The 13646-nt window shown below is 36.8% G+C and overlaps 1 protein-coding gene and 1 long non-coding RNA gene across 2 annotated transcripts in view; both read right to left on the minus strand.

The window, feature by feature from the left end:
* Positions 1 to 2698: 2698 nt before the first annotated feature.
* On the minus strand, positions 2699 to 10749 carry LOC109366717 (uncharacterized). The gene is made up of 2 exons (XR_002113245.3): positions 8180 to 10749; positions 2699 to 7137 (listed from the first exon to the last, which is right to left on the minus strand). It is a non-coding gene; the product is annotated as an uncharacterized LOC109366717 (long non-coding RNA).
* A 30-nt stretch (positions 10750 to 10779) lies between these two features.
* Positions 10780 to 13646, minus strand: part of DOK6 (docking protein 6) — a 230531-nt gene continuing 227664 nt past the window's right edge. The window contains exon 8 of the mRNA XM_085220706.1: positions 10780 to 11145. Within this exon, the coding sequence (XP_085076832.1) occupies positions 11006 to 11145 (140 nt within the window). The 3' untranslated portion in view covers positions 10780 to 11005. The remainder of the gene's footprint in view (positions 11146 to 13646) is intronic.

The raw sequence follows: 13646 nt of genomic DNA on the forward strand, positions 1-13646 counted from the left end.
CTGATAATTATACATGTCTGCATTCTACAAACTGTATGCCTGGCCCACCTATGCCTGATTCCCCTTTTCTCGTGTAGCATTAGTAAAAATGTGACTGAATATAACTTGTGTTTTGAAAAGGTTTGGGGGAAAGCATCATCAGTCTGCGTACAAAACAGTTGCCGGTTCAACTTGGCTGGCTAAGGAGCATCAACAGGCTGACAGTGAAAAGCAGAAGGTATGTGGCTTTCTCCAATGAAAGCTTTCTTCACGTGCAAAGGAAAACATGAGTCTAGGTTCTTGAGTGGACACAAGACTTCTTTGAACTATTTGAGTGATAATAGTATTGTACGGTTATCCTAACTTCAGCTAAAAATCTAAAACGTAAGCCAGAGTCCTTCAACCTAGCATTGAAGACTCAAATTCTTTTACAATGTCAAACACCATTAGAAAACATCTCATTTTGGTTTTGTGTACTCCTGAACAAGGACACATACACGTTACAAGGGATATATTTTTCCTTTCACTTCTTGAAGGTAATCAGATATATAAATGCTTGCATGTGCAATTGATGAGGATACACAGAACTGTACTATTAATAAGTTGGTTCATTTCCTGAGTTATCATATGTCAAAGCAGATAATTCTAAGTTGTGCACAGCATTACAAATAAAACCCTGTAGCATTGGGTCATTTCTTTGATGATTCCATTTATATTAAAATGCCAAAATGGTGATGCAATGAATTGGATTACACTGAAGATCTCAGTTGGAATCCTGATACAGAAATATCCATAGCCGAGAAGTTGCTATTGATTCACTGTTTGTAGAGACACTCAAAACACATCTCTACTTCACTGAAGACAGAAAAGGGGGAGAGGTTAAGTATCTGTGATACCAGATTGCTTTTATTATATCTGATAATGCCCTTATTTCTTGCTTCCCTTGGTGCTTTTAGCTTGTCTGCATGTATTTTTTTTTTCAAAAGAATTGCTTATTTTTGAGATTTGAGGAAGAAAAAAAAATCTGTAGTGCACATCTTTGCAGATATTTAATCTAGTTTAATTCAAATTCCATAAACATAATACTTCTATCAAGATAGTCCACAGGGAAAATCACATTACACATAACATAATAAGAACAGTATTTTTTTTTCTCATAAAGCAAACTCAAAACAACAGTTTCATTTTTGTATCATTGTAATATCAGTGAACAGCAGCTGAACATGAGACTGATACAAATAAAAACCAAAAAGAAAACAATTCATACCTCATCATTATTCTCTGTGGTTTAAAAACAAGTGAGTTGTGCACAAGAAAAATGTCCAAAAGTATCAGTAGAAATGAGATATTAAATCTCTTTAAATGGTTTATGAGTCCAGGAGGATAGGACCTAGCGAGTGCCTGTTTGCTGTGAATGAGTATGGATTATGTAAATAGGCTGTCCTGTGCAAAATAATAAAATCTATTGTTAATTTGTGTTTAATTCCAAAATTTCCCATAGATTTGCCTTTCTCTTTTGGAAACTTACTTTTTTGGGGGGTAAAATTGATCAACTGTAACTTGGAAATTTCATCTTGAACAGTTACTGTGCTATTTAATCCTGTATTACTTGCTCAAATAGTTAAAAGAGAAAAAAAAATCAAGAAACATGGCACGTCTATGGACAGCAGATAGCTCAGAACGCTATCTCAACTGTCTTATTTGTTGTTTTAAAGCCTTAGAAACTCTACTGAAAGGAAATGAAGATAATAAAGCATTTTTCCATTAAAGAAGAGTGTCTTGAGTCACTGGATATCTACTTTCTGTGCAACAGGAAAATGAACCTATGACATTTTAAGAAAAAGAGAACTAGGCTTCTTTTCCATAATAATAAAAATTACATTTTGCAATCATGGTTTATGCTGGGTGAAAAGGCAGCTGTTTAAGCCTCGTGTACAAAGGAAAATTCAATTTTTGTTACTTCTAGTACCTTTTAGATTAATAGAAATACAAAGTCTTTAAAGAGTTTAAACTCCTATCATTTTTAAAAAAGAAATCAGAGAAAAAAAAAATCAATTCTGTCTCTGAAACAAAACAGTCTGAAGTAGACATTATTATTTTATTTATTTTAAGACAGGCAGTCACCAGACTTTGGATCAATGGGGAGAATACTAAACCCACTGTCTATGAAAGATGATGCAATTTAGAACAGTAAGATACTCCATCATGTCTTGTTGCCTTATCTTCCTTTCTTTATCTCAAATATGTCCCTATACCTTGAAGAGCTTCCCTGACCCTGTAATATATTCATGATTGTTCTGCTTGTCTTTTCATCTTCCTTGGCTGCACATCTTCAGGTTAAATGCACCAGTTAGGAAGCAGTTTGCTACAAGGGCTGGATCCAATGAGCAATGGGAGAACATCCTACAAACTCCCACTTCAGGAAGAGTAGTCTAACACTTAATCCTCTATCCAATCCCACCTGCCCTAAATTTCCAGGCACGTTTTCCATGAGGCTCCTTAAGTTTTGTAATGACTGTTGGAAATAATTAGTTTTAACAAATCTGCTACACTAGCAAACCAACCACCTGCTCTTTGGATCTTGGTTTGATCGTAGGTAGGTGGCTGCTTACTCTTGAGAGATTCAAATAAGGAAGCAGACTTCAGAAAAAGATTTCAAAGGACTGATCTCAGTATCAGATTGATTTCTGTTTGTTTTTTTTGTGTGTGTATGTGTGTATGTGTGTATGTGTGTATATGTGTGTAATCATAAAGACCTTTGGGAGTCAGAGCTGTGTTCATTTTCCTTTTTTATCTACACATCGTGTCCCTCTAAGCCTTCTGTGTCACTGAGCTATGTAAAAGTTCAAATCAATGATACTTACTTACACCAACTAACCCTGCTTCAGTGAGTACTCCCCAGCACAAGTGGAAGAAGGCTTATTTCCTTTAAAGTCCAAATGCTCAATAGAAGTTAATCCTCTAAACAGCTCTGTACGTCTGATACTAAGGGTTAGTTCCAAATCCTGCCTGCAAGATAGGCTGGAGACTCCAGGAGTAGAAACTACACACCAGGTTCACAGATTGCATTAATGAATGTGAAAGTACAGCAATTCAACAGACATTTCAAACGCTCACACATTCCTGAGGAACTGGTCTAGAGCACAGGACTACTGAGAACAAGATGTGTCTCCACAGGTATGCCATGCTGGGATGTGATGTCAGAGTACATGTGGGGGGTCAGGGTGGCCACTTTCCCTTTGACATCTAGTATGAAGGGTCACACTGAGGCTACAGACACAGTGGTCTTCAAAGCACTAAGACTGATTGGGCTTTTCACTTGTAAATGACATCCCAGATGTTTCTGCCACCATAGTTGCTTCATACAGCCTCCTGCATACCGAATCAGCCAGGGAATGAAAGACCTTAGCTAAGTTCCTACTGTACGCTGCAGCAGACAAATCCCATCCTATTCTCCCACTTGAAGCTGGGCTCCTCTACTGAAACAACTCATGCTTTAAGGACTAAGAAGAGGAGCCAGGAGTGAGCTCACAGGACTTAGTAGGGTGGTCCTCCAGCAAGAATATTCTCATTTCTCCCATAATGCTTTGTTTTCTCCATTCTAGTCCTTCCTTACAGAATAATGACTGATGAGAAAAGGGTGAGAACGTGGATACCATAGGACAAATACATAGGAAGTTTGTGAACACTTCCTTTGAAATAAGAGAGCCTCAGGTTTATCAAGATACCATCAGCTATGTGAGGCTGAGAGTCTGCTGGAGCAGACTGTGCCATGCCACTGTGTCACGGCTCTGATGAATTGTAAAAAGTTTTACCTTACTGCCTGTGCCTGGGACATAAGAGTAAAGCTAGAAACTATAGAGGAAATATAGAAATTTATAGCAAGTTTCAAAAAACTAGTATTTATTAGCTCCACATCAACACTGTTAGCCAGTGCAATTAGATAAAATAACTAAAATAAATTTCTAGCTCCTCTGACATTTTTCTTCTAATTTTATGCTTACTTAAAACAATAATTATGAAGTTTTAGCAAAAAGTATTTTGGTGATTTTGACGGAGATTTATCACTTTTCTTAACAGTTTACTTAATTACAATGTTACGGTAAGTAAATCAGTGATCTTATGAAGCAGTAAGTTTTCTAACATGATTTAAATGATAAACAGCTTATCACACTAAGATACAGTCATATAAATAATATAAATACACAGTATCTTTTCCTTTTTATCTTTCTCTGAAAAAAAAAACAAACTGTCTGAAGCAGATATCTATTAGTTCATTCTAAATTTCCATAACATACACAAAAATCAAATTAAGGGAGGACTTTTCCCACAGAACTTTGCTGAATTATAATTGGAAACATAAATGGGAACACCCGTGTACATATTTTTAAGGCATACTAAATGCAAACACTGCTGCTATTATCGCAAATCTGATCAGCTCTCAAATACTCTTACGTCATATTTTTAGCAATATCTGGCTGCAGAAATGTATACTAACAATTACGATGCATTGTGCATACCTTTCAAGCACTACATTACATAACGCACTTTAGCTGGGCTCTTGGCTCTTTCACCCCTGTTAGGGAAAATGAACTGAGTGCTTCTAAGCCTATTGGATAGAGCATCATAGAGCTGTGAGTTGCGTTAAACACAAAAAATTGTTCTCAGCTTTGATAAAATCAAAAGTTGAATGTTCTGGAAAGCTGTACTGCACTCAACATGTCCCACTGCTATGTGCTGAAATTCTACTAAATTCTTCCAGTCTTTTTAAAGGTTTCAGCTTTGTTTTTAATTATTACTATTTTTTGTTGGCTTCTTACCTTATTCCTGTAATTTTCATTAGATTTCAGAACCTGTCTTTCTAAAATAGCATTTTTCAAAGAAGAAAAAAACCTCAAAGAAGTGAAAAAGAGTGAGCATATGTCATATTTGAGTAGAAAATCAGATTTTTTTCTGTGTCGTCTGATTTTTCCTTGTAACCATCTTAAATCAGTTTAACTTACAAAAGGCAGTCCTAGAATATAAGTATCTCCTGTCAAAGCCTGTCATCTACAGAAACTCAAGAAATGGAACAATTAACATCAATGAGGACAGCTCTATTTTAGAAATAGGACCACAATAAGAATAAATGTTTAACTGAAACCTTTAGTTTTGTTATTGGTATCAAATTGCCAAGTCAGTTGATTAATTTTGTGCTGTTTTCAATGTGTGCTGCAGTCTCGCTGTCATACAATCATAAAAAGATCGAAAACAACACGCAGCCCATACTAAAAACAAGGGTTAAGTTCAGTCATGTCAAATACTATTAGAGAAAAGAACACACTACTGTGAAATGTATCCATTCTCTTGACAATTTTAGGTCTGTAAGAACAGAATGAGGTAAATCTGTTGAACCTCATGAGGGTTTCTGTACACAAGGAAAAAAATGAAACCTTATCTCCTCTTTGGGATTTTCATTGGATTTAAAAAATTAACTCCTTCATCTTAAAGAGCATATTACATTTTGAGTTTTCATTTACTTAAAATGGAATTTTATTCTCCATTACAACTTGCAACATTCATATCAATATTGACATCTTAATATGTTTTAATTGTAATTCATCATGCTTAATTATTACTTCCTTTCATATCTGTTTTAACCATATCCATAAAAATCCATCAAACTGTGTATGCATGTGAAGATGCTAAAAGTAGATTAGTAGAGTGGAGCCTCCATTTTCTTTAGGGGAAATCCTTCACCTCTGTACTGTAATATTTATGCTTCAAAGCACATGTCATTTTAATAGTTGCTGAATACACAGCAGCTTCACCTGTCACTTTTCACTGTCCTGTAAGGTCATGGGAATGGACAGACTTCCAGTTGCAACAACCAGTTTGACAGTGTCCTTGGACTTTTATTTCACCATGTGCCTGCACATGTTTCCAGGATAACACACACCTTCATCTAAAATCAAAAGCGAAGAGTCTTTATTTAGAATATCACGAACAAACACAGATTTCAAAACTTTGCGTTTTCAGAATTAATATATCAAACCTCATATCCTTTGATTTTAAAGTTTTGCCACCTCAGTGGTGTGCACAGTTATTACCTTCTGCTAACAATGCATAGTTGTCCGTGGGGAAAAGTAAAGGGTTCTAATATATATGCAAGTTGTGAAACAAGTTGGTTTGGAAAGAGTCACAAATATTTGGATGATGTATGGAAAAATGAAATGTTCCCATGCTGTTGGATCTGTTCCTATAATCAAGGAACTTTTCACAATTTCTCCACAGTCCACGCTACTCTGTATGTGGATAAAAGCCACGTGTATTTATTTTCAGCAGGTATAAAAGGAGATAAATACACTGATATATACCCTAAAAGACAGATTAATTGGAACACATTCCTCATTTCTTTTGAGGAAGAAACAGTAGTAAATAAATAACACCATATTTCATGCTAGAAAGCACAGCCATTTAGGAGACTTATATTTTGTCATGGAAAACCATCCTGCAGTTTCTAGGTTACCAATTGAAAATTAATGAATGTGGCTGGTGAGCTAACTCTTAGTAGAGGTTTATATGGTTTATATGCTACAGGCTGTTGATTTTTTTCTAGAGATCAAATAGCTCAAAGATCACTACTCCTCATGGTATTGCCTATTACACTAGAGATCAAGAGTTGAACAAGCATGAACTTCATTCCTTTTCTGATAAATGCAATAGAGAGATGTGACTAATACTCCTTTTTTTCTGTTTGCCATGAACAGGTGAGGGTTTTTTCACAGTCTGCCTGCACTTAGCAACTCCTAAATAAGTGGGTGCCACAGGCTGTATGCATGCTATACATTATTGCAGGCTGTATGCATGCTATACATTATTGCAGGCTGTATGCATGCTAAAAATTATTGCTATAGAGAGCACTTCAAAAGATTTCTGACCTCAGGTAATTTCAGCCCCTCTTCCAGCAAAGTCTTATAGGTTTAGAACAAGTCTTGATTAGAGATGTGTCTCCTACTCCCCATAAGCATTTCTATCCACTTGTGAAATGAAGTATTTTCTCAAAATGCTTTTGACGTTACCGAAACAGACTTCTGACAAAACAAAAGAGAGCAGCTCTTGTTGCTTTCTAACAAACTTCTTTGGTTTGTTGATATGTTTCCAAGCTTTATTTGCTAGCTGTAGGGGAAAAAAAAAAAAAAGAATTCTGCATAAGCTGGTTACATGTGAGGACCTGCAATCAGAGTCCATCACAGAAAGCAGAGCCTGAACAGCTCTCTTCAGTAAGACAGAAAACTCCATGTTGTAAGACATTCTTGTTTCTTATTCTTCTACGTCAGTAGGCAAATTTAATCCAATAGATCATACTCACAAATGATTGAAACTATTAATAATAAAATGTAGCCATTTAAGAAATGTGGCTACTCAAGTACCTTAGCAATATTTTATGACTTATTACCAGGCTCCTTCAATTTCTCCTTTTCTATACCAAGTGACTTCAAAATCAAAAGTACTAGCATGTATCAATCCATGATAGTCAGTTAAGAGGTACTGGTAAATATATTTAGCAGTGCTATGTGTTGTTTATAGGGATGGATGCATTCATAGTAAAGGTCTTTTAAAAAAAAGTCATATGTACAGCTATTTCTTTTTCACATTTCCTCAGAACTGGAATGAAAACAATTGCCTTACTTTAATTTTAACATTTTGTAACGTACTGATGCTAAGTTCCTTTTTCGCCAGTTGTACCTGGCTACCACTGAAGACATGTTGTTACTCTCCTGTTCCTCTCAGCTCACTGGCTGAAAAGAGAGAGCTCCTCTTGGGTCAGGAGAGAACAAATTACCCGTGTGCCTTGCACATAAGAACAGCCGAGACTTGAATAGGGGCCAGTAGGATCCCTGGGCCTGTCTATAGCCCCTTGTAGTCTCTAGGCAGGCAGCTCTACCACGTGTGCCAAAAGAGAGCTTTCCTTCTGGCGGAACCACTAGGAGCTGTCCAAAGTTGTCTCAGTGGGAAATCACTTAGGTTATCGACAGGCATATGGCAGGAATCTAAGCGATTCCATGAAAACAATTTTCTGGCACTGCTGGCCTAGTGCCTGCTTCTCATGAAGCTTTCCTGAGGAGCAATTTTGGAAGCTGGACAAAAACACATGTTACAATGGTATCATCTGCTGTTCTGGAGTGGCACTAATGGCAAATGCCACTAGATTCAATACCTTTGTGCTTCAGGTACCCAGCTTTCTTTGACTGTATTGCAGTATGTTGTGAAGCTGTATTCTTATCTTCAACTTCCAGTGTGCTTGTGCTTACTGTCTGCGAGAAATAGGTTCTGAAGAGGTCAGCTTTGCTTTTGTTGATAGCATTCTTGAGTTCACCCTGGAGTTCATTTTCTGTCTGTTGCTACTAGATGAAATATCACAGATATTTATAAACATAAGAATTGAGAGGACAGTTGCATTATGTAATGAAAGGAAAATGTTTAGTAAAACTCCTTTATGTGGCCAACGCGTTCAATAAATATTTTTTGAAATAGCATCTACATTTTCACTGAGACAATATTCAGGCACTATAGAGGAGGACAAAATCACCTATAAGAGCTGGAAATCTTTTCGCAGGCAATGGAAAGTGTGCACTATATAGATCTGATGTTGGTATCCAAACAGAGCTAAAGCACTAGCTTTAGGATTTAGATTCTGAAAGTATATGGATACTGGGTCTGCAAAGGAGTTCTGATAACAGTCCTATTTTGCCTTTTTCCTTTTTTGGGGCTATGGAAAATACAAAAATATTAAATGACTGGTATTCAAGTCACAGAGGAAAATAGTTGCATGGATATGGCAGAAAAAAATGCAGAAGATACTGGAAATGTAATCTAAGGAATTTTAAAGAAAATAAACATTTTTAGGGCAAGTGAATGAATTACAGTTGAGTAGAAACAAAAATAATTGGCCAGTTCCTCAAAAGGCATATATTTGGCAAAGGTTGCTTGATTAACAGAATTATGCCAGCATTATATCCTTTGTATCACATTTTGCATGTAACATTTGTAAACTTGATTTTTTTCCAAAGCAAAATGTCAACAAAAATTTTCTTAAATTAGAGTGTGAATGGAGCTTCCTTGATGGGTAAAGCTCAGGGAGCATCACGGGTGTAGCTCCCTGACAGCGTGGGAGAGCAGTTTTTCATTTTATTTCATCAAAATATTCTCTGTAGGGAGCCATTCTATTCCTGAGTATGGCAGCACTGTGAGAAGAAGAGGTAGTGAATGAGACAGGAAAAGAGAGGAAAAATAAATAAAGTTGATTGTGGTGGGGTAAAAGTGTTTCATTCAAGCGGATCACAAAGCCTTTTTATTCAGCAGCTGTTCACTGAGGTGTAGAAAGCTGTAAGTCTGCAAAGTTTCTTAGTCTGTAAAATGGTTGGAGAAAAGGTGGACATACTGTATCAGTAAAAGTTTAATCAAAAGCAGAAGTTCTTTTGTACTTTTAATACATATATATAGATGTGTATATATAAAACAACCTGACAGCACTTTTTCAGTTAAATTATAGTACATAAAACTGATCGTTTAATTGGAATAGAGTATATGTGTCTCATCCTTGATATGCTTCCTTGACACGTCCTGAGAAACAACTAATGAAAATAATTCCTCTAGTAATCATGGCAATCAGTTTCATACTGAGAACAGAACGCAAGGCCTGCTCGAGGTTAACAAGAGAGTTGATTTTTCTCCCCACATTTTCAGTCATTTCAGGGCATCGTGAGAAGTACATAAATATTTGATATCACTCACAAAAATTTAAATATTCATGATAGACAAAACTTGTTCTCCACCTACAGGTATGCCTTCCAACTTATTCGCTCATTACCAATTACAAACACACCTACTACATTTCACTTTTGAAAGACATCTTCCCAAGACAGAAAATTTCCATTGAGATGTACTCATCATCCTTTTCAAAGTAAACTGATACATACATCAGTTCATACAAGGTACAATGTGCATCTAAATCAGAAATCTAAGAAGGAAACAGAGAAAACCAAAGAAAGATTGACCAAAGAGACAAGACCAGAGCTCAGCTTCTGTACCATGTCTGGCTCAGTCATGGAACGGGAGATCACCAGCCAGGGAGGCAGCCCAGGTTTATTTGCTTGAAGAACAGGTTGTTTGTTTTTTTTTTTTGCTTTTTAAAGTCATGCTTGCAGGAACTGTTACTTAAATAATTTGCAAATGGTAAAACTTCTTAGCAGTCCTAAGGTCAAGACTTTGCTGTTCTTGTGAACATTTGCAGCTCTTAAAGGCATTCAGGAGACGTATGCTCACATTAGGAAAAACAGAATTTATGCCTCAGGAATTTTAAAAAAATTAAGATATGCAATAGGCAATAACTTTATCTTAGTACATCAAATTATATTCTCAACAACAGCATTGGTCTGCCTCCAGTATCTATTGGAGCCTGACTCAAAAACAACCTGGCCCTCTACGGCAATCAGCAAACCTGCTTGTCTCTAAAGGCAATGCCTGCAGTGCTTATGCTGCTTGTTTAACTGGCAACATTTCACTGAATCCAGCTGGAGTCAGTGGGTTACAGCGAGGACCTAAACATGTCACCAGTGAGGATGGGCTGACCTGCTGATGGAGATGGGTAGGAAGACCCTGATGTCAAATGCACATCGTGACAGAGCCCTGTGACGGGGCCTTCTCTGGTCATGCAGAAACCTTCACACCAACACAGTTTCATTTGTTTCAACCACTTTCTTACAACACAAATGTTTGCCCTCCCCCAACCCCCCCTTCCCCCCACCCCTTCCCCCACCACCTCTGTCCTAAACATACTGACAGAAGGAATGGCAAAACAAATAAATAAAGACTTAGCCTCTGCTTCAGGGAAGCTGCTTCTCCTATCTTCATGGTGGCCGGGCTGGAGCTGGTAGGCCTCAGTTTTCATGGCAATTGTGGGTGTGGAGGGTGCACGCTGTTCCCTGGCCCTGGCAGCAGGCTCCAGGCTTGACTGTCTCTCTTGGCTGGCCGCCCCCGGCTGTCATTGCACGAGGCCTGAGCCGTAGCTGAAGGTGTAGCTGCTGGCCAGTGAGAGGGACTGCTGGTGCTCCTCACCCTGCTCCGAGGGGTAGCTGGGAAACGTCTGTGCCCGGGACACCTTCGTTGAGCCCAGGCTATGACCTGTGGGGAGTATGAAAGATGTATCAGAGAGGCAAGCCAAGGCTCAATGCTCAGGTTTGAGGCACCTTGCAAAGCAGGACTGGAATTCCCCAGCACAAAGTCATGGTGCTATATGTGTCTTCTGCTGCTTCTGGTGGTGCCACGGTGCCCTGGGAGCAGACCTGTCCCACTGGGGCTGGAAAGGAGGGTTTTGGCAGCTCCTGTATCACATGTGGGCAACAGATGACCAGATGAGGCAGGAGATCCCCAGACCCAACACAGATGTTATTTAGACTCAGATCTTACTTTCAAGTTGCAGAATATCGTATCTATATATTTTATACTCTATAAAACTCAGTTATATTTCTTAGTTAAAGCTGATGCAAAACTAATGCACTTATTTATCTGACGCCCTGCTTAAGTGGTAGAAGTTAAGTGGAAATGGAATATGCTCATATTGCAAAAGACTAGTTGATAAAAGGCTACATGAGATCTTTTCTCAGTTAGATTTGAGAATTTCACATAATCATGGCTTGTTTGCTCACAGTCAGGAAGATGGAGAATCATTTGTGAAAAGATACTAAAGAGCAAATGATGTCAAAAATTAGAAGCTTACTTCTAACTTGATTCTTTGTTCAAAATTCCCTCTTGAAACTGAGATTTGATTAGTAGCTATACATTCCATTACGTTCTGGATGAATCTTTATGCAAAGTATATTCTCCATATTTTGGAAATATATATTTAAGTTTCTATTCAAAATGGTTTAAGAAATTGCTTTCTAAAACATTCTTTAATACATGTATTATATGTTGGAAAACAAAATACTAGTTTTCTGTTGAGCACAAACTAGTAAAGAACGGCTTTAACAGGGTGTACACTTGTACACTGAAAATTCAGCTCATGTTGAAAGGTTCTAAAACAACTAACAATTTTATAGAATGCCTTAGTAGTACTCATATTAAGAATACTGTTGACCAGACTTGGCAAAACTTTGTCATAAATGTTGTATCTGGAAAAGTTTGCCTAAAACAAGTTACTGACTGCCTCATGAGAAAAAATCACAGTTCCCCTAAATATGAATCTATACAAGCAATGATAGGACCAAGAGAGAAATAAAAACTAAATTAAAAACAGAATAAAACATAATCTCAGTGACACTGGAGACAAATAAAACAACAGATGTAATTCCCAACAGCATGGTAATGGTCGTAAAATCCCTTTCATAATATGGCCAAGAAGAATGAATTTTGTATATGCGTTTTTACTGTTCACTGTGTAGACATTGGCTATCAAAACTTGACTGATATACCAAGTTTAAACATCTCTGCTTCAAGAATCTTTTGCATCAAATTGAACTAAAATGTATGGTGACTGAGATCTGACCTGCAAAACAAAAGCATTGAAGAGCCTGCTAATACATTGACAGTAGTCTTAAATGCTGTGTTTTGAGCAAATTTAAACTATTATATTAAGAAAAGCCTTCATACTTTTTTAATTTGAGAATTGCAGCAAAATTCCTGTTAACATTTTTAAAAATAAATTAATTCAATCTGAAACATTAAGTAGCGTGACAATTGGTTTCAACTTTGTGACTCAAATCTGGCATTTTTCCTTCTCAGGGAGTAAAATCATGCTTTCTTTTTGCTGGAATAATGTATTTTTAAATAGTGAATTGTTGATCCATGTGAATGGCTATGGATTTTTTTTTTTTTTTTTTAATACAAGATAAATAAAATATGATGAAGTGACAATTTCCTTCAGTCCCTTTCTGTATCTTTTCCAAAAAAAATGTAGAAGAAAAACAATCAGTCCTTGTGATAATGAGCAGAAGTAGACACTAGTTACTCAATCGAGTTCCTAAACTTAGGCCATATAGCTTCTTTTTAATTCCCTGCTGTAGAATAGTGCAGTTTTAGTGTAGTGATGAACAGTGCCTCTGCTAAACTCATTTCTAGATAAGGTATTAAGGCAGTCTTTTAGATTACTGAAGATAAATTTGAACCTATTAAGGTTAAAAAGGAAATTGAATTCAGGTCTTCCATTTCTTGGATGTACACCTCAGCTGCTAGCACATCCCTGTACTGTTCTTTAAAAGAAATTTTTCAGCTGCTAAGTCTCACAACAGGACTCATTTTAGCCATTCTATAACTAAAGGGGCTGATAAGGATAACGGCTTCTCTCCTGATTGCTGGGATATGTAAGCAGAGATAAAGACAGTCACAGATCCAAAAGATTAAAAGACACACTTAACAGAGCCAAAAGATTTAAGACACTAGGTGTAGGCTCAAGCCAAACCTAAGACCACTAAGTAAGACCATTCTGTGGAAATAATAATTAAAATAACAGAATACATCAGTTCAAAAAGACACAAGAAAGCTATGGGTAATAGAGAATTTTTGGCTTTTGGAAAGAACAGTTCTATGCAAAATGTTTACTTTTATCTCATTATTTTTTAAAGAACTATATTATGACATTTAAATAAAATTATTAAAAAAATGAAAAGGTATTTCAAATCGGCTTA

Source organism: Meleagris gallopavo, chromosome 3 (genome assembly GCF_905368555.1).
Source record: "Meleagris gallopavo chromosome 3, MGAL_WU_HG_1.1, whole genome shotgun sequence".
NCBI lineage: Eukaryota > Metazoa > Chordata > Aves > Galliformes > Phasianidae > Meleagris > Meleagris gallopavo.